Source organism: Anser anser, assembly GCF_964211835.1.
Source record: "Anser anser genome assembly, chromosome: 26".
NCBI lineage: Eukaryota > Metazoa > Chordata > Aves > Anseriformes > Anatidae > Anser > Anser anser.
This window is the reverse complement of record NC_139747.1, coordinates 1,101,253-1,121,732: the sequence shown is the minus strand read 5'-3', so window position 1 is coordinate 1,121,732 and position 20,480 is coordinate 1,101,253. Positions and strand designations below refer to the sequence as shown.

General features: G+C 51.3%; 1 protein-coding gene across 1 annotated transcript; it reads left to right on the top strand.

Annotated features, from left to right (window-relative positions):
* Nucleotides 1-8,043: 8,043 nt before the first annotated feature.
* Nucleotides 8,044-20,192, top strand: ERLIN2 (ER lipid raft associated 2). The gene is made up of 11 exons (XM_083812022.1): nucleotides 8,044-8,220; nucleotides 8,331-8,412; nucleotides 8,540-8,586; nucleotides 9,348-9,409; nucleotides 10,302-10,427; nucleotides 12,371-12,444; nucleotides 13,047-13,105; nucleotides 14,390-14,481; nucleotides 14,808-14,897; nucleotides 16,009-16,088; nucleotides 17,148-20,192. The coding sequence occupies exons 1-11, from the start codon at nucleotides 8,114-8,116 to the stop codon at nucleotides 17,355-17,357; spliced, it is 1,029 nt and encodes a 342-aa protein (XP_083668148.1). The 5' UTR covers nucleotides 8,044-8,113; the 3' UTR covers nucleotides 17,358-20,192.
* The last annotated feature ends 288 nt before the right edge of the window (nucleotides 20,193-20,480 follow it).

Sequence of the window (20,480 nt, the reverse complement as noted above, 5' to 3'; positions counted from 1 at the left end):
GGCAGGTGTGGCACGTCCAGCACCTCGTGGTGCCAAACGCCGGCATGGTCCCTGCTGGCACCCAGAGCCGGAGCCCTTGTGGCCCAGCAAGCAGGCGGCAGCTGCAGGACACGCAGCGTCCCTGGCATCTGGCGAGCAGACGCAGCAGCCTCAGCTGGTTTTATAATCGCCCATAAATCAGGCCTCCTGCAGCCCGACCGCGGGCACCCTGCCGGATCAGAGAACCAAAATGGCCTGGTTTTCCCCTCCGTGTTTGCAAGAGGACTCGTGGCAACGGCTCGAACATCTCCACCGGCCACCCCCTGGCACCCTCCTGAGACCCCATCCAGCAGCCGGGCTGCGGGGCGATGCTGGTCCCCACTGCCCCTGGTGCCTCACCAGGAGGAGGAGACGCTGCTGCCAGAGAGAAAGGGACCCACGGGAGCTGGGGTGCTCGGTGCCTGCCCTCGGTGAGCGCTCGCACCAGAGGGTGCATGGGCTCTGGAGAGCAGAGGACAGAAGAGGGGGACTGAGGCACTTCAAGTCCTGCTGGAGCTTTCTGCTGAGATGCCGCCCTCGCCGCCTTCGCTGCGCTCCTCTCCTTGGGGCAGAGGCGAGGGGAGATGGAGGCATTCGAACGATTTGCTGTGTTGTTCTTTCCCGGCGTGCTCGCTTGCTGCAATCCAGAGCTGGCTTCTGCTGTGCTCCTCTCCGGCCTTCCCCCGGCTGAGCGTGGTGACAGGACCCCTTCTGCCGCCAGCGCTTGGGGACAATCGGCCCTCTCGTGCCCGTGGTGCGGTGACGGGGCTGTCCCTGCTCGCAGCCGTGTGAGGATGGGGCTGGTAACTGCAGCCTTGGCTGCGAACCCAGCGCCGAGCCTGGGAGCTTTGCTGGGCAGAGCTCCTGTAAAAGTGACTAATTGTTTCTGCTGGAGCAATTGTTACCTTCATGGGTTTCTGTTCCAGTTCTCTGCACAGCCTCAGTGACGTCCGTGGGGTGCAGAGGGACGGCGGCCAGGTCCGGCTTCCAAGGTGGAAAGAGTCATGTTCTGTGGAAAATGTCTCTGACATGAACCAAAGCGCGAGCCGTGCTCGCGCCGAGCCGCTGATTTGTCACAGGCGTGGAGCAACCTCATGTTTTTAAGAAAATTATTGCTCAACCCACCCCAGATAACAAACCCTTGCAAGGCAGGGGTGGGAACAGGAATTTACCACCGAGGAATGGAGCTGAAAAGACCTCCGCGCCTTCTGGTGTTTATGCACGTTTCTTAGGCTCTGGCTGAATTTCAGATTAGGAACAACTGCTCGGGAAGCGTTCGCTCGGTGCGCGCCTCGCTTGCTCCTCCAGCTGCAGAAACGTGTTGTGCCCTCGGCTGCCACTTCGCTGGTTCCCAAAACCTCTCTGGCTGGCAGCAGCTGGTGCAGCGGGTGTGCAGAGGAGCCCTGCTGCGAGCCTGTCCAAGAGCAAGGAGCAAACCCCAGGTCGGGGTCCGGAGGGGTTTCTTCCCCGGGAGAGCTGCGAGAAGAGCTCGAGGTCCCCAGGAGCCTCACGCCGCGCTGCTGCATCCTCTGCGTGAGAAAGAGCCGCAGCCTGGAGGACGCTCTCTTAGCGCTGGGACCCACGGTGTTATTTTTGGGGGCTGACTCACGCTGCTCACACTTGGGGGCTGCGCGCAGCCAGCGGGGAGAGAGCTGGGGGGGGCTCAGCTGCGGGCGGGGACGGGGCCCCGGGTGGTTTTGCAGGGGATGCTCGGTGCCAGGGCACGGGGCTGCAGCACAGCAGGAGGGGGCTCCAACCCCGTGCATGATGCCCATCGCCCAAGCAGCCGGCACGGCGCGGCGACGGGATTTTGGGGACAGGGGCTGGGTTTCTCCCGGGACAAAGTGGGGTTCTGGGGATGCCGTCAGCACCCTGCCTCCCACCCCGGGGTGCCCCCTGCTCGTCCCTCGCCGCCGCCCGGCGCAGCGGGGGCGCTTTTATCTCTTCTGTAGGTACAAATGGAGCTGTCAGGCGCGCTCAGCCCCGCGCCGTGACAGGTTGCGGGAGCCGGGGCCCCTCGAACAGAGCAGCCTTGTCTGTCAGAGCCGCCTGACACTCCCCATAATGGCCAGATGGATGAGACTCTGAAAGTAGGGCCCGGCGCGTTTTCAACTCTATTTTGGGTGAAAACACTTCTTGAAAGATCTTGAAAGGAGCTGGCAGTTTAGTAGTTCAAATGATTAATGAGCACTGGCTCTGCCGGGTGGATTTCTCGCGCCGTGCCAGCAGCCGGGCTGCTCCAGCAGCCCCAAGCACGCCGCCCCCCGCGCCCCCCCGGCTTTCCCGGAAATGACACCAACGCGACAGGCCCCGCATATGGAAAAAGTTAAATATAAATTACTGCTGAAAGAGGCCTAGCTGAGCGGAGTTAGTTAAAGATGTTTATGGATTCAGAAACACGGGCCTGCATATGTATTTAGAGATGACAAATGTGATTCAATAAGTAAAGAATTTCTCTGTGGGCTGAGGCAGGGCTCGGGCGCTGGGGGGGCTCCCTGGCCGCTGCGGCTCCATAAATCTGGGGGACAGCCGCCTCGTTCCCTCCCGGGCAGCTCTGCCTTCCTTTTCCTTTCTTCCAGGATCAGACCGAGGCGCTGCATCTCCTGCACTCAGCACCGCTCCGCGCCCGGACCCCTCTGCTTGGTGCCCCTGCATCCCCGGCCCTCCACCCTCGCTTCTGTCCTCGTTTCTGGTTTTTAAGCCCAAAATGGTGCTTGCCGACAAGGCGTGAAGAGACCGGCTGTGAGGGACGAGGCGTGGCGGTGCTGTGCAGCATCGGGCTCTGGGGGTCACACAGACCCCGGCCACCCCAGGGGATGGCAGAGCCCAGAGGGGGTCCTGCAGGGTGGGGGCTCGCGTTGGGACCCCCCTCCTGGGAAAACCCAAATCTGGGCGCTGCGTGGTGCCAGCGCGTCCCCTCCCCAGGCTCTCCAGTCCCCAGGGAGCCGTGCTGGTGCGGCCGGCCCCTGCAGGACTGTCACAGGATGATTAATGACCGACAGCCCTGAAACTGCCCCGGCTGCCAGCCCGGGGAGTGTTTGCCCCGTGCTTCGCGAGCACTTCTGCAAGCTGCTGCACGCTGCTCGGCCTCCCGCAGCAGGCTGCGGCAGGGGGACGCACGCCCCAGCCCGACGTGGGGCTCGGTGCAGCCAGGTCCTCTGCAAACCAGTGCAGAAAACCCTGCGGAACTGGCCAGAAAGGGACTCAGAGCAGCCAAACCCAGCACAGCCCCGGCCATAGGCAGGGCAGGATCCGGCCCCTCGCATCCCCCGGCTGCCCCACTGCAGGGAATCGCTTTTCGGGGGGTCAGCGCCTGGCCGGGCTCTTGACCAACAGCCACATTCCTTTGTCCTGATTTTATTCGTTAGCAGCGTTTGGCCAGGACACAGAGACAGCTAATGAGGGACTGAGTTTATTGCAGTTTGATTTTTCTGTTAAAACAATACAATAAAATAAATGCACTTGGAAATCTGGTATGTGTTTGTACATAGTAGATTTATGGCTCTGGAGGCTTCCAGAGAGACGCAGCCTTTCATTCCCTTCCTTATTGGAACAGATCATATTGCAGAGTTTAAAGGGCTCTGGAGTTGTGATTTATTTGAAGGGAGAAACCAGGGAAATCCAACTATCTGTTCCCTGGCTCAGATCATCCAGTAACTCCCCGGCCAAGGGAATGTATCTGCACCTCCTCCACGGAGCTTTATTTTTTTTTCCTCCTGTCACTCGCATTATCCCACTCTAAATATATCACCGAGACACCGCTGACTCCTGACCTGGGCTTCAGCACCTCTCCGAGGCTTCCCCAGCCCTTCCCGGAATCCCACAAATAAATCAGCCGCCTGAAGCCCTTTCTGAGCACCTCCGCTCGCTGGGACAGGACCGCGCGTGGCCGCTGCCTTGATCCAGAGCAGAGACTGTTGTTTTTATCCCCGGGATCGGGCCATAAATCCACGCCACCCATCCCTAATTCCTTCCAAGGGAGCCCGTCCCCTTCCCTGGCTGCTCTTGTCCCCAGCCCAACATTGCACGGTTTGTGGGGAGAGCGCAGCTGCTTGGATCCCGGTCAGGACTCATGCCTGAAAACCCTTTAATGCAGTTCCTAACCCTCTGGCCCGTGCCTTGCTCCTGCAGCACGGCCGGGCCCGCTGGCGGATACATCAGGATGTGTTGTGGAGGAAAGGCACCTTCTGCCCCTCTCTGAGGTTTCCTGCAGCCCAGTGTCACGGGGACAGCCGGAGCACCGCGGCGATGGCTCGATGCTCGCTGCACCCCAGCACCGCCCCACTCATCCCCGTGGTTCCCCTGGGAATGAGCCGGGTGAGGCTATTCCCCTGTGCCTGAAAATCAGCTTTTGCTAAAACGTTTGGCATTTACAGTCAGGAAATCTGATGGGTTTTGGTGCAAAATCATGCTGCTTCTCCCTGGACCCCGGTACCACGGGGGCATTTGGGAACGACCAGTTTGGGTCCCACCAGCACCATCCATCCCTTGGCAGGGGCTTGTCTGCCCCTTGTCGGGGGTCCTACGGCTGAGATCTCCTTTCTCCTCCACCGTGACCCTCTGTGCTGCCAGCAGACAGGGGGAGAAGCCACCCCAATGGCCCGTGGGCACCCAGGCCCTGCTCCCGCCCCGCCGCCGCCGCCGCAGCGTCTCCGGCCGGGGCTTTTCCCCAGCACAGTCGGGCTCTGTTCACCCAGAGCTTCCCTGCCTCTGCCTCGCAGCCGATCCGCACGCTAATTCTCACGCATGTTTTGGGTAAATCTACTTTCTTTCCCGGGATGAATTGTGGTTTCCAAGCACCATTAATCATTTCCCCTTAGAAAACAGCACTGGGGGGGGGCTGGACACATTGCTCCTTTATTTCCTGGGAGGGTGACCTGGCACCCTGGCACCCGGCCATGGTGCTGGCGTCTGCGGGGCGAGCTCCGCTCTGCGCTCATTCCCCCACACGGCCCCCCCCTGGGCCAGCCCTGCAAAGCCAAACCCCCGTGGTGGGCAGCGCCTCCAAAACGCAATGCACAGGAATCAGGGGGGACGCTCCCCTGGGGCACGAGGTGTCCCACCGCGGCGGAGCTGAAATGCAAACCGTGTTCTCCGCGTGCCCCCGTGCCCCTCGAAATAGATGGGACGTGAAATAAGGACCGGGACCCTTCTGCTTATCGCCCCGCCAGCAAGGCTCGGGCAGGCAGGGAGTCAAAGAAAACTTTTCCTGCCGTGATTACAGCGCGGGTAAATAGGTGCATCTAGCACATGTGAGCAGTTTCCTCGTTTCCAGCTCAGGACTGTCAGGGGATGATTAATGGCCAGCGCCAGAGAACTGCCTTGATTGCCAAGTGCTGTATTGTTAGCACTGACATGTAACGAGCCCGGACATACTTTAACACAATTCTGCACCGTAATCTGCAAATAATGTTCGATAGACTTAATTTGTTAAGTATTCTCCCCCCGCACCCTCCCTCTCCCCACCTTCTTTCCCTTTCAAAACCCTGGCGCAAGGTGGTCAGGGCACCCCGTATTGTCCTGCAGCCCCACGAGCCTCTCTGGCTCCTTCTCCCCACCCAACCCAAATCGGGTTTTGATGCCTTTTCAGCCCTGTGCCCCCATTAATGCCCCACTGCAGAGCACCACATCCAGCCCCAGCTCTGGGGGCGCTGGGGCAGCCAGGAACTACGATGGCACTCCGTGCACACAGCGCTCGCTTTGACTTCGAGGCACTTTCCCAACACCTTATTAAAGAGCTATTAGGCCTCGTGGTTAGCGAAGTGCCGGGTTTGCCTTTCAGAGCAGCGTCCCTAGGAGTGGCCAAGCCTGGGGAGGAGAGCAGGGACATGCTGGGAGCACTGGGGGACAGGGATGGGATGGGATGGGGATGGAAATGGTATGGAGATGGGGATTGAATGGGATGGGGACAGGGATGGGGACTGGGCAAGGGCGAGCTTTCCGCCCCACTGCTCCCTGCGGGCTGCACACGGAGGTAACCTTAAACGCCAAAGCAGGAACTGCGGGGACAGAGTTTTTCCACCTCTATTCACAACTGTCAGGCAGTGATTAATGGCCAACAGGCTCCAAATTGCCTTCACTGCCAGCTTGGTATTGTTACCCGTGACAGTTAATGAGGTTGGACAGACTTTTACGCAGCACTTGCCGTGGGTCCTGGCCTCACCTCCCGCCGGGACGGTCCCGTCCCGTCCTGCCCCGTCCCGTCCTGGCGCGGGGCAGGACAGGTAACAGGGGCTGGGGGTGACAGCGTTGAGCAGAGAGTCTCAGAGACCTTCAAACTCCTCTCAACCTTTGCGGGAAAACCCACAAAATATTTTTACATGGGCTTCAATTCAGTGGGATGGGGAAGAATGGGGTAGAGATCAAAAAGGCTTCGAGTGCCAGCGAGAAGTGGGTGCAATAAACCGTTTGTTAGTGTAAAAAGGTCCACGCTGCTAAAAACAGAGTCGCAGCACAGACACCCCCGAATGTTCCTGGCCCGAGGTCTAGAAGTAATGATTTTTTTGGCTTTTTTTTCAGGATTATTACAAATAATATTTACCTTTGTGCTAGTTCACATCTTGATGCTGTTAAACACGTGGCCACAGATGGTTTCCCATTCAGGGTAATGATATAGCGCCGATGTTATGAAGCAAAACCTCGCCTGCGAGCCAGAACACCCCACATTTAAAAATCTATTACTTTTCAATATTATATGAATGTATTTTGCTTCAGCTCAGAGCAATTTCCTAGTTTACCCTTATTAAACTGAGAGGGGGCTGAGCAGAGGCTCTTGATTTATGAAACACATACTAGATTCATTAAAACCTTTAAAGATTTAATACATTTTATCAGAGCCTTAAATCTGGGCAAGCATTTAAAAAAAAAAAAACTAATACAGGGTGTATTTCATCTCTGGCGCCCTTTTGCGCTTATTTAAGAGCTGTAAAATTTGGATTGACAAATATAGCAGATATTTCATTCCCTACTTCTAAACGGCGCTGAATCCTTCTGACAGGTTTGTTATATATAACCCTAGGAGATCTATCAACTGTAAAGATCAAATTATTTTACTTTATTGACATTTTATACGTCTCTCCTATGTTTTTTAAGTCCCCTTCAACAATTATAGATGCGGAAGATTTAATATATTTTCACGTGCCCTGTCACTTTCCCCGTTATTGCCCCTCGGTCCGGCCTGGTCCAGGTGGGGAACAGATTGCTGTGGGAGAGCCGAGCCCCGGCGGGGAGGCCGTGGGGGGCATGTCGGGGGGCACGGGCCCTGCTGGGTGGCCTTGGGGCTGGCCGGGGACTCGGCAGTGCCTGGAGGGACAGCATGGTGATTTGTGAGTGCGAGCAAGAGGTCAGTTCATGGGAGAACCTCTTGTGAGGGGTCTCCCTGGACACAAGGCCCTGGTGGGGGCTCGGCAGTGCCCAGGGGGGCAGCGTGGTGCTTCGTGCACATGAGCAAGAGGTCAGTTCACGGGAGAACCTCTTGTGAGGGGGTCTCCCTGGACAAAAGGCCCAGGTGGGGGTTCAGCAGTGCCCAGGGGGGCAGCGTGGTGCTTTGCACAAGCGAGCAAGAGGTCAGTTCATGGGAGAACCTCCTCTGAGAGGGTCCCCCCAAGCCATGAGGCCCTGGTGGGGGCTCGGCAGCGCCCGACCCCCTCGCAAAGGGCCTGGGGAGGCAGCGTGGTGCTTCGTGTGTGTGAGCAGGAGATCAGTTCATGGGAGAACCGCTTGTGACAGGGTCTCCCTGGACACAAGGCCCAGGTGGGGGCACAGCAGTGCTCAGGGGGGCAGCGCGGTGCTTCGTACATGTGAGCAAGGGCTCAGTTCACGGGAGAACCTCCCGTGAGGGGGTCTCCCCGTCCTCAAGGCCCAGGCAGGGTGGTGCAGGTCGCGCTGTGCCCCCACATCTCCCCCTCTCCCTAGCGGGCAGGGGGCTGCGTGGAGAGACCGAGGGCCGCCAGGCGCCGGCGGGACTCGAACCCGCGGCCCCCGGGCTCCCGGCCCTCCGGCGCCCCCCGGCGGCGCCCCTTGGCGGCGGCGGCGGTCGCTGGGTGATGACGCGCGGCGGGCGGGCAGCGGGAGCCGCGTCCCGCCGAGGCCGGGCATGGCCCAGCTGGGCGCCGCCGCCGCGCTGTGCCTCGGCTGCCTGGCCGCCGCCTTCCTCTCCGCCATCCACAAGATCGAGGAGGGGCACATCGGCGTCTACTACCGGTGAGGCGGCCGCCGCGGCCTCCCACGGGCTCCCCGGGCCTTCTCCGGCCCGGCCCGGCGCGGAGCCGCCGCTGACGGCCGCGTTTCTCTCTTGTCGCTTCTCTCCTCAGCGGCGGGGCGCTGCTCACCTCCACCAGCGGGCCCGGCTTCCACCTCATGCTGCCCTTCATCACGTCCTACAAGTCGGTGCAGGTGCGGCTGGGGGGGGTCGGGGGGTGTCCAGGGGGCTCGGGGGGGGCTCGGGGGGCCGGGGCCAACCCCGGTTGCCGGGGGGAGGCTTAGCTCCAGAGGGGCTTTTCTGAAATATTTCTCCGTCCAGACCACGCTGCAGACGGATGAGGTGAAAAACGTGCCCTGCGGAACCAGGTGAGTCGCTTAGCTTCTGTCCCCTGTGCTTCCCCGATTTTGCTGGGCTGCTTTTGGTGCTTTCCCTTCTCCCCTTCCTCCTCGCCCCAGCGTGCTTTAAAACACACGGCCTTGCTTTAAAACACACGGCCTTGCTTTAAAACGCACGGCCTTGCTTTAAAACGCACGGCCTTGCTTTAAAACGCACGGCCTCCAGGGGCTCCGTCTCCCACCTCCAGCCCTACCGGATTCCCTGAGCTTCCACGTTTGGCGTTCATGCAGGTGCCGCAGGAGTTGGTACTCTAATTCCCAGTGCAGTTACTTTCTGCCACAAACAGGCTGCACCTTGCACTCTCATCTTTTTTTTTGCAGCAACTTACGTGCAAGGTTTTAATATTATGAAAGCTGTATTTTTTTTTGTAAGTAAGGTAACTCCTACTGTGCTTGCCTGAGCTGAAGCACAGGAAGAAAGTGGATTGCTTGGTATCATAGGACAGACAGAAATAGGGAAGGGACCAGGGGTTTTTACTTACATGTAGTAAACACTAAAAATATGATTTTTCTAAGCCTGGCTCCACATTTCATGATCCAGTTGCTGGAGACAGCGGGAGCCTGTACAAGGTGCGGGTGCCTGCCGTAGTGTCGCAGCGGTGCTTGCCGGAGGTGTGAATGCTGCGCTCACCCGCTAGAGGGGAGTGTCCCCCCTCAGAGGCCGTCCGGCTGCAGGGCACAGCTCGCGGCCTCCAGCAAACTTCCCCCTTTTCTTTTTCTTTCTTCTGCAGCGGAGGAGTGATGATTTATTTTGACAGAATTGAGGTGGTGAATTTCCTGATCCAAAGTGCAGGTGAGTTCTTCCCCTGTGACCCTGATAATCCTGCCAGCCAGAGGTGGTGGTGGTGATCTTGCTAGTGCGAGGTAAGGTGAAGAGGTCGTGCCTGCCCGTGCTTTGATTTGGAGCTAGGGAGTGCCCCAGGTATTCTCCTGTGTGCCTCGTGGAGCCCCGTACTTCCTGGGTTTGAGCTTCAAACCAGCTCTCCCTGACACTTTTTATTATTTCTTGCACATACTTGTTCTGTGCTACTGGTTGCTTCACCAATACCCAAATACCATCCATCACTTCTATTATTTGTATTATTGTGGCCCCACTGGGCTTTATGCTTCGGTGAAGAACTTCTGATTTGAACAACGAGGTGTGCAAGGGGCAGGGAAGTCTGTGAGCAGAAGGCTGGAGTCTGACACACCAGGAGAATGACCAGTCGGGCTTTTTTTTTTTTTTTAATTTATTTCTGTGTGGGTTGTTCGAATGTCTTGTTGGTTACAGGCATGATGACACTGCCTGGGTCATCGGTTTCTTACCCCGGGTGGAGGATGCCCTTCCCACGCTGCGCACAGACCACACGATCTCTGTATTAAACTCAGGCACAACTCGTGTGTCCGCAGGGCAGAGACTCGCAGATAATGCAGCGAGGGCTGCTGATACGAAGGTGTCGCTCTGCTTACAAGGCATGTGGCAGAATATTGATTGGGATGGGATGAAATGCCAGCAATAATTAAAACTCCCCTAAATGAAGTAGTTGGTTGTGGTGCAGCCTTCTCTTGCGGTGCTTTCGTCGTTTCAGTCTGGCTCTGTGTTTCTTGCTGCTGTGACTGAGCCAGAAGCCTTCTCCTGCGAGCGCCCAGCCTGTGGCATCCCTCTGTCCCAGCTGTTAACGCCACTGTCACGTCTCCTTTTGCAGTGTATGACATAGTGAAGAACTACACCGCTGACTACGACAAAGCTCTCATTTTCAACAAGATTCACCATGAGCTGAACCAGTTCTGCAGTGTCCACACGCTGCAGGAGGTCTACATCGAGCTGTTCGGTGAGCTGCCTCTCCGCCTTTCACTCCCGGGTTGATGGCTCCTTGAGTGATGTCTCTGTGAGCTCTTTGCATGTTCTGCCGGTACAGAAGTCGCTGCCCCAGCTGGTGGGCCTTTTACATGTCAATCTGGTGCCTGCTCTGTTTGGAATTGTTAACCAGTTACAGCTACTTGTTCCTTATCGTCTTCTGGTGCTGAGTGCTTCACCGTATTATAACAACAACAAAAATCCCCAAAGCTGCCAGTGGTAGCAGAGGGTTTTAGGAGAGGGAGCAGTAATTCTGCTGTGTTACGTGTGTTTAGCAAATGTGGCTGGTTAATCAGTTGCAGGATTTGCTAGTCCAGATGGAAAAGCCACTCTTCTGTTCTTTGCTGTTACCAAAAGCCCTGTGGGTTTGATTACTTGTGTGTCATGCGCATCGCCGCGGCTCCTGGGCTCTGCGAGTGAGTGCTAGAAGCCAGGGCTGCGTGGCGAGGGCTGGCTGACCTTCCCTTCCTCTCTCCGGACCAGTGGGAAATCAGGCAGCATGAACGCTTGGAGCCCGGTACAAGAGACAGCCTGAAGAAACGTGTTGGTTTCTTAGGAGAAATGGGCCGGTCCCTGCCAGGGACGCGTGTTTTCTTTATGGCCTTTGAGTGATAAGAAATCCCTTCCAGCATCTGGCAGCGCAGCGGTGCTGGCCGTGGGTGAAGCGTTGCTGCGAACGGTTTGGACCCAGGGCTGACAGAATTACTGGCTGGGATTTTTTTAGCGCCAAGTGCCTGAAAGAGTACAAGGTGTTTGCAAACCGCTTGTCTGTTTAAGCGGGGCTTTCCAAGAAGCCTGGCTGTCCCCTTTCTGACAGGGCCTCTGCACCAAGTGTGGGACTAGGGCGCAGTTCCCCTCCTCTTCCTTTACAGGGCTGCTGGTGAATGTTCTGGTTCTTTGTCGATGGAGGCTCCAGATGTCGGCAGCTGCTGACGACAACTGCTCGAAACGGACTCAAGACAACCAATTTGCACAGAAGGAACTTGTATAAACCCCTGTGTAACTCTTTCAGTCTGAGCTGAATGTTTTCTGGCTCCACGGTTATGAAATGGGGCACAGCCCATTTCAGGCAGACTTATGTCATTCTCTGCCCCCACATCTGCAAGCAGGTGCAGGAAACTGATAACAGCTGTTTCCTAAACTCCTGGCTGAACTTCATTGTGAGTGTGAGTTCCAGCTAGCTAAACTGGGACCAAAGCAAATAATCAAGGAGTGCGATGTGATCACTTTCAAGGCTATTACATTTTATTTTCCCTTTGCATTTCTCAGCAGGCCCCAACTGGAAACACTGCTGTCCTTAGAGCTTTTCGCTGAAGAAGGGTTTTGTTTTGCGTCTCCTTTTGAAATTTCTTAGCTGTGCTGGAGTTAAACGTTCTGCGTTGAGCCAGACAGGCTTTACTGATGAAATTTTTGCAGCCTATTAAAATAACTAATGCAGCCATTTTACGTTTCTCCCTTTCCATTTTCTTTGTCTGCTGCTGGCGTAGGCACAGTTACTAATCAGTCATGATTTAGCTGGACCACATCTACTTCAGGATCCAGTTGGGAAGGTATCAGTAGGAAAGTGGGCTAGAACAGCGATTCTTTACCATAAAAATGCTACTTTTGGCTCAAAAAGAGTCCAAATTGCAGGTTATTGGAAACTGGGAAGGTCTTCGTTTTATGCTGGCCGTGTTCCTGTAGTCTTTCCCAAGTCCTTGCCACTGGTCAGCGCTGCTTGACGTGCCGAGATGTGAACCTGCCCTGAGGTCAGGGATGGTCTTTCTCAGCCCACCACTTCTATATCAAACTTACGTTTCCACTTACTTTCCAGGAATAAGAAATCTGAGCTGTTCCAGCTAATTCTGTACCTGTTGGCAGCAAGCTGCCTTTGGGGGGCTTTTAGTTACTTTTTTTTTTTTCCTTCCCTCCAATCAGATCAGATTGATGAAAACCTTAAACTGGCATTGCAGCAAGACCTAACTACCATGGCCCCCGGATTAATTATACAGGTAATTGGGGTTCTGCTTGGAGATCTACAGACCGCGAGGGTTAAGGGATGACAGAAAATAAGCTGTAACTGTTAGAAAATTGCTTTAAAGTACGGCTATAAAGTTCCTTTAAAGCTTCAAAGTAAAAAAATAGCTTTAAAGTTCCCAGGGAAGTAGTGGAGTCACCGTCCCTGGGGGTGGTTAAGGAAAGGTTGGACGTGGTGCTCGGGGACGTGGTTTAGTGGGTGGTAGGGGGACGGTTGGACCACATGATCCTGGAGGTCTTCTCCAACCTTGATGATTCTATGATCCAGTTTGTTTAACGTGAGGAGTGAGAGCAGTGTCCTTCCTGTCCCCTTGTAGCTTTGCCGTGTTGGGTTTCTCGTGGTGTTCCCCTGGTTACTCGTTCACGCAGGTTGTAACCTCCTGTCATGTCAGGGCATCGGTCGGTCCGGTGTTTGCTCTCTGTAGTTTGGAGCTGGTCACAATTTCTGCAGCAAGTAAAAGCTTTGTCTGACAGAGCTTGTCATAAGTGTTAGCTCCCCCACCCTCTGCAGCCTCAGGGCCATTTGCCTTTTGATTGTTGGCTGCTTGCCTATGTTTTTTTCTGTCTCTCTTTCCAGGCAGTTCGAGTTACAAAGCCAAACATCCCTGAAACAATCCGGAGGAATTATGAGCTCATGTAAGTGCCTGAGACTTGCACCTCTGTTACCAAAAGGAGTCGGTCATCCAGATTAATGTGTTTTCACAGCGTGCACTGATCAGAGTGCCCTCTGCCAGGCCTGTGCTCAGCCTCGTGCTGCCTCACTGCCGTTCAGAAAGGGGCTGGTGAGGCTGCACCAGATGTGTCTGTCACTGTAAATGGCCGGCAGGTCACTGCCGAGTTAGGGTGTTGCTCCATTTTGAACACTTGAGTGCAGGAATTATTTTCCTGGGGCCTCCTTCCCCTTGACACTGGCCCTACTTTACAAACACCTCCCAGAGCATGCGGGTGAGTGGCAGGTGGATAGATTCCACCACTAATCCTGCTGTTTGACTAGGATGGAAAAACTGTTGATTCAACAGGCTGAGGACCTGCAAAGCTTAGAAATAACTTTCTTTAATAGCACTTGACATACTGATCCCTTTTCAATGCTGTGAGCCAGCTGCCTTTTCTTGCACTTGATCATTCAGAAATGCTTATGTTCTTTGAGCACTCTGCCAACAGAGTCTACATAGGCCAGAGTAAGATCCCTCTCGTCCATTCTGCTTGACCTTTTGGTATCGTGGTAAGTCATGCGCAGTAAGGGCATGATGGAATCTCAAATCAGCCTGTTCTTATCTGTTACTGTAAATCCAGTTGAGAAGGACTTGTTCTTGACTCTAATCTCTCTTCCCCGCCTGGGAGCAGGCACAGAGTATTTAAATTCTTTTGCATATATGTACACACACGCTTTTAAAACTTCTCAGTGTGCGCACAAAGCAGTGAGAGAGAAAAGGCTTTAGCAAGTAAAATGCACAGACCCACGTGACTGAATGAAGGGTGATTTCAAAGCCACGTACATCTGTCTTGTGGGAAATTTATAACAATCCGTGAGGGCAAGTTACAGGATTTTAATTTCTCACTTTGTTTTAATAGTGTCCTTGTTAATAGTAACCCGTTAAACTTGCACATGTGTGTAGTCAAGATGTTGTTCTATGACTTGCCTCTGCTGGAAGGCATTGTGGCAGTCTGCGGAGAGTAACAGGGAATGTTTCACACCAGCTTGACTGAAAAATCCTCCTGCTATAAAGGGGAAGAAAAGGTGCTTTAGTTTAGAGGAAAAAAAAAAAAGCTCTGCAGGTAGATGCACTCACTTCCATCGTTGCCGCCTGCCCTAACCACACACTTGAGGGAGGATTAAGCCAACGGCTCGTCCTGAAGGTGAGGTAGGCCGGGCCACCTGATAGGCTCGCGTTTTGTAACTGACTATTTCTGGCTCCCTAGGGAGAGCGAGAAGACAAAGCTACTGATTGCAGCACAGAAGCAGAAGGTGGTAGAGAAGGAAGCGGAGACAGAAAGGAAGAAGGCCCTCATTGGTCTGTACAGCTTTGCCTGAAGGCAGTAGCTTACAGGGGTGTGTGACTGGGATAGGCAGAAAACAGAATCCAAACTGGGAGGGGGAAAGTACGCACCTGGTTTGCTGTTGGGTGATTTCTCTGCTGCTGGTCTGATGTTCTTCCAGAGAAACCCAAATGGGTTCCGGCTTTACCCACAAACGGGCTGACACCTTCTGAGGGCTGAAAATTCCCCCCACATTTTACTGCCACCAGAAGAGGGTGGGAAGGATTTCCATGGGTAAAGTTGGTTCTAGCAATAGGAAGACTGTGTGATGACAATGTGGACATGCTCTCTTTCATTTCAGAGGCAGAAAAAATTGCACAAGTTGCTGAAATAACTTACGGACAGAAAGTGATGGAAAAAGAAACAGAGAAACGAATTTCAGAGATCGAAGGTGAGTGATAACTTCCAGTAAGTAAATGTTCTGTAGTGACTGACCCAAAGATCCTAAAGAAAGGAGGGAGGGGGAGCTTCCATGCCAGTTCAATTCCATGCCAGTAGAGGATTCAGGTCTCCCTCATTCTTTCTAGTGTCCGTGACAGACCGTTCTGGTTGTTAGCCAGAGGAGTGGAAGTCTCAGGACAATCCATCCAATTTTTAAGGGTAGCTGCTCACGCAACTCCCTGCTAGTATAGGTAAACAAATGGCTTGTCCAGCTGCGCCGCTCTCAGATCTGGTCTAGCATGTATTACAAATATGTGGCTCCCCATTACAGAAGGAACATAAAGAGATCACCTTGAATCAGACAGATTAAGCTCAGCTTTAACTTGATGGCCTGATACCACATCAGTGTCATTTGACAGATAAAAAGAAGGAAAAAAAAAAGAAGAAAAAAACAGGAATGTGATAAAGAAAGGGGAAGTGTTTCTTTCCTTTCACGTCTTTGCTAGCAGTCAGGGAAGTTCGGTATCCCACACGATCAGACCCTTGACGCAATTTTTGATATTGCAGCAAAACAGCTCTCCAACATCTGTCCAAGGGGCAGAGCCTGTAAAGGTTAAAATTGCCTGCCCCTGTGTGCCAGAATCTTAACCTCAATATCCCAGACAGAATCCCATCTGGGGAATTGCGTTCGCATCAACAAACTTCATCTGTAGAGCAGTCTGCTGTGCTGCTCTTGGAGTCCTGTGCAAATGTCGTGGGTAAATACCACTTCTGCAGTGGAACAGTTGTTTCGTTTGCAGCACGAGAGTTAGTGGCTGGCTAGAGAAGAAAGAATATTCTCAGCCTGTGTGACAGGGTGGTAATAAAAACCTTATGTTTATAAAATGCTTTGAGGCCTTCAGTTGCAGATACAATTTACTTATTTAATATTATCATCCTGTAGCGTTTTAGATGTAAAGGGAGATCCCGTTTCTGGGTTTCCCATTTTGTTCCCTCTTGCCCTTGTCGTATCCCGTATGGTTTAGATGTGGTACTGGCTGCTTTAAAAAATTTTCCAGCTGCAAATGGTGCTAACGTGACTGGAAATAAAAATCTGAATGTGGGAGCATGTTTTCTTCCAGATGCTGCATTTCTTGCAAGAGAGAAGGCACGAGCTGATGCTGAATGCTATACTGCTATGAAAGTTGCCGAGGCCAACAAGGTATTGTTGTTTCCTTATTCTGTGCCTTGAAGCAGGGCTCCTTACATTAGGCTACATAGAAGAACTCAGCAAAAGAGCAGTCTGTCTTTGTTCGCTCATTGTGTCTTGTTGTTTAAGCCAAAGACAGAAAAGTTATCTTTGAAACTGAAACAATAATTAGATCCTTATTTGCAAGTTCTCCTTCTCTCGACAGATATGTTTGTGTCAGAATATATGAAATACCTGGTTATGTCTGGAGACATCTCTGCCAGGTGCTGTAGATAGAATATTGGTTTCAGTGTTGCCCTTTCATCCTTTTGTAGTCAGAAGTGTTGATTCATTTCAATCTGCGAGCTGGCAGGTAGTCAAGGCAGGGAGATCTCTCATGTGACAGGCTTAGAGCAAACAAGAATTCAGGTAAATAACAAATGGAGCTGCTCTTATACACCAAACTAATTAGCCTGGCAAAGTCTTGCTCCTGCAAAAATAAAGTCAAAAAAAATACTGGAAACAGAAAAAATTATATGGATACAATTGCCAGGCTTGTTACTGCCTACAGCAAGTTCCCAGAAAGTCCCAGCAGGAAGACTTTGTTTTGAAAGGGTCAGTAAGAATGGCTGGAGGTCTGAGATGTTTGTGCACAAGTTCTGTCCCAGCTACTCCATTCTCTCTGCTATAGCGTCGTTATCCTGAAGGAACGATCGCTGCTTTCTGAAACTGACTCTTCAATCTGCTCTGTGAAAAAAGCCAGTTGTATTTTTCTTTCTAGTAGCTTGCATTGCAAGAGCTTTCAGTGAATTATGGTCTTTAGAGCATCTCCATCTCTGCGGTACGTGTGGATGGAACTTTTCCCCAGCTGCTTCCATCGCTTTCTCATTTTGCCGTTTAGTCCCTGAAATATAGAGCTTTGCTTAGACACGCTGAAGGAGAGCTGCCTTCTGGGTACTCCGTCTCTTCAGCTGGAGAGGGGATGAGCATGCCCACGAGCGTTCTGGAGAAGTGGACGCCTTGTATGCTCGCGTCAGAAATTTGCTTTCAGACGAATCTGAGCTGTTGGTGATCTGTTTTCTTTTTGTGCAGATGAAGTTAACTCCTGAGTACTTACAGCTGATGAAATACAAGGCCATTGCAGCAAACAGCAAGATATATTTTGGCAAAGATATCCCCAACATGTTCATGGACTATGCAGGTAGCCAGACTAAATTTGCAGAGGGACTGTCAGAGGGAATCCACGAAGAGGATGGGGCAGGAACCAGTGAGGACACAAAATTGCTTCATAACATCAACTGAAAAAGAAACGTTTATATTTGTTTTATATCAAAAGAAACATGAACTGGGAAGTTCCTTTTTGTTTTCCCCCTTTCCTGTACTGAAAGACTTAAGATAAGTCTTAATCCTCTCAATCTTTTGTATGACAATTGGACACAATGACTTTGGTATTTATGGGGTGTTTTTTTCTGGTAACTTCTAAGCACTCTGCTCCAGATAAGTCTGCTAGATGCACCTCTCCTTGCCGATGGGCTAATAAACCCAGTTACTCCGGCGAGGCTAGCTAGGCTATTTGTTCTGCAGCCAGCTTAGATGGGTACTTGATTTTGGATTGAGGTGGTTTGTAGCAGTTGAAAGTAAATAAGTTTTGAGATTTTGGCGGGAGGGGGATTGCTGCTATGACCTTTTTTTTTTCTTGTTGGAAATTTCCAGTACTTAATTTCAAACCCCTTAAAAAAAAAAAAAAAGAGGTGCTAGACTTTTGTACACTACCCGTGTCTGCTTGAAGGCCCGGACATTGGCCAGATGGTGGGTCACTGCCTGTGCTCTGTGGCACTGGGACTAACGGTTTGTGTCCACTCCAGTCCCATCCTGAGTGCAAGGTGTAGCAAATCCATTAAACCACCTTTTACTGAGGTCTAAGCCAATGTGTTTTACCTCAGTAGGGCAGCTAAGACCACGTGCACAGTGAGTTATAATAGCTGTAGTTAAGTGCTGCAGGCTACCTAATTACCTTGGAGGGGGATCTAAGCCTTAGACCACGCATCGCACAGGTAGTGGCCCAAACTACTCATCTTCTGCATCATAACACTGGTTCGTTTTCCATTTGTCATATTTGGGTTGGGCAAAGGGGAGTCGGAATTTTGTAGTCCTTGCCAGCGGTGTATCTGCTAGGTATGGGGCTTAGGAATGCTGGCAGGGGCAATGTCCTGCCAGTGGCTAATTGGACTTAGCTCCTGGTGAAACCAGACTGCGAGCATGCTGTTTGTCACAGTCATCATAGTTAGAAAAACTAGAGAGAGAAAGAATTTTTGTCTCAGGGACCCTGACTTTGCAAAAAGCCTTGCTAGTGAGTATCTGCTTGAATGACTAGGCCCACGGTCATTACAGCGCATCATCTGCTGGTCTGCAAGACCAACTGGATTTCAGTGTTTGTAGTTTCATATTAGAGATAATGTTGAGGTAAACCGAAATGAACAGAACAGTTTTACTGGTTTTGTTTGTTTGTTTTGTTGGTTCTTTTTTTCGTTTTTTTTTTAGAATAGATCTTTAGAGGAAGATTTGCTGGTAGCAAAGGACACAAAGCATCGTCCTGAAAAAAACTACAGGGCAAAGATGACAACCTCTTGTTGCTGGACTGTTCAAAGAGGAATTTTCCTTCTTTGCTCAGAACAATGCTATGTAGCATACCTTTCACTTCAGAAAACTGGTTAATTTTTCACATACCAGATGCAGAGAGGTAATAGCTTTTAGTTTACATGGATACGAAAATGGAGGGGGTGTTAAAGACAAAAGTTCAGGGTTGGAGAATTTTCTTCATCCTCTCCCGCAAATCCATCTGCCACTTGGCAGGAGAGCCTGTTTATTAATTGCTGTTATAATTTGCAGCCAATATATCCATATAAGATGATGAAAGTGTAAGCACTAAGTTGGTCAGGGACCAACCTATTGAATTTATGATCTTCTGCCCCAAACGCTTGCTACTTACTACTCTTCATTTCAGTCTTCAGTGTTCTAAACGTGCATTAGTCTTTTTAATAAGGCAGTCACACTAAGATAGAAATGGGATGAATTTCTGCTGCTCATTCCAGTATTTTCACTTCAGCTTTATTTTCCCTGTTAGGAGAATGACAGTTGATACTTGAAAATGCAAAATAAAAGATACCATCAATTTCTGCTGGAGAAAAGTTCCATCTCGTATGTCATCTTTGTATTTGCTGGAAAAGCTGAGCTAGGAAAAGTTCCATCTCCAGACTGATACACTAGAAAGCAGTGGTCCAAAATTGCATCAATAGGCGGTAATATTACTCACTTTTGTAAATTGGTCTCTGCAGGAAGATTATGAACAGGGAATAGCAGAAACATAGGAATGAGGTGATGGTACCTAAATCTTTGAGTACCTGAATGTTTGTTTCGGACTGTTCTACATTCACATAAAGGATTTCCATTAGTAACTAAAAAAACCTGCTTTTTATGCAAGTGTTTTCATTAATGAAAAGACCCAAATAAACCAAAGTGGTATTATAAAATATGTTTTTGTATGACTTTACAGTAAAACAATAGTTTGGAATAAATAGGTCTTAAAGATTTTTTTTTTAATTGAAAACATTACTGCTAAAGTATTTCTCAGAGGAGGGGGGAGAACAGAAAAAGGAGTAGCCAGTATTATTAATTTCAAACCCACATTTTAAAACCATTATGGAACCTTCATGATTCTGCATCATTGAAAACCGAGTAATTTAGTTAAACTGTAATAAGAGTGGAAAATGCAGAAACAAGTTGAAATAATACCAGTCTTTACAAGCCAAAATTGTTATTTTTTGTTCAGATTCTTCATTATATGTATAATTTCCTTAATTTTCCAGAGTAGTCACTACATGTAAATCTTTATTTGATCTCTCTCTTTAACTGTCATTCTGTCATAATCTCCATGATCTTGCAATCTTGAAATGAAGACTGAATTTTAAAACCACTGTTTAACAAAGCAAATAGAGGTTTGTGGCATTGCTGATAGCTGGGAATTGCTGGCAGGAGCATGGTGATGCTTTACCAGCATGGTTGTTGATCTTATGTATTGAATTAAAAGCCTTTTTATTTTGATACTTGCTATGATAATAAAATGGCCTTCAATTTTAATTTGTCTGTTTTTATGGATGACCTTTAACACAATGCTTGGATATATTTGCAGGGGAAGATTTACCAGGGGTAAAAGATTTACCGAGGTAAATCTCCAGGAGGGGATCAGCAGCATGAGGGGCAGACGAGTGCCCGGGCTGCTGGGCTGTGAGAGTTCTCCCTCCCCAGGGAGCATAAAGCAGAGCTCTGGCAGAAGACGGGCAGAGGTGCGTCGGCTCAGCAGCCAGCTGAGGAACGCTACAGGCGTTTTGACCCCGCTTAGCTAAACCGGGTAGTGAAAAATACAGG

What these genes read in the sequence shown, in the direction of transcription:
- ERLIN2 (XM_083812022.1), top strand. Translation starts at nt 8,114, where the DNA reads ATGGCCCAGCTGGGCGCCGCCGCCGCGCTGTGCCTCGGCTGCCTGGCC. An exon ending in CCCCCGGATTAATTATACAG is followed by an intron (nt 12,445 to 13,046) that starts GTAATTGGGGTT and finishes CTCTCTTTCCAG; the next exon opens with GCAGTTCGAGTTACAAAGCC. An exon ending in AAGGAAGAAGGCCCTCATTG is followed by an intron (nt 14,482 to 14,807) that starts GTCTGTACAGCT and finishes CTTTCATTTCAG; the next exon opens with AGGCAGAAAAAATTGCACAA.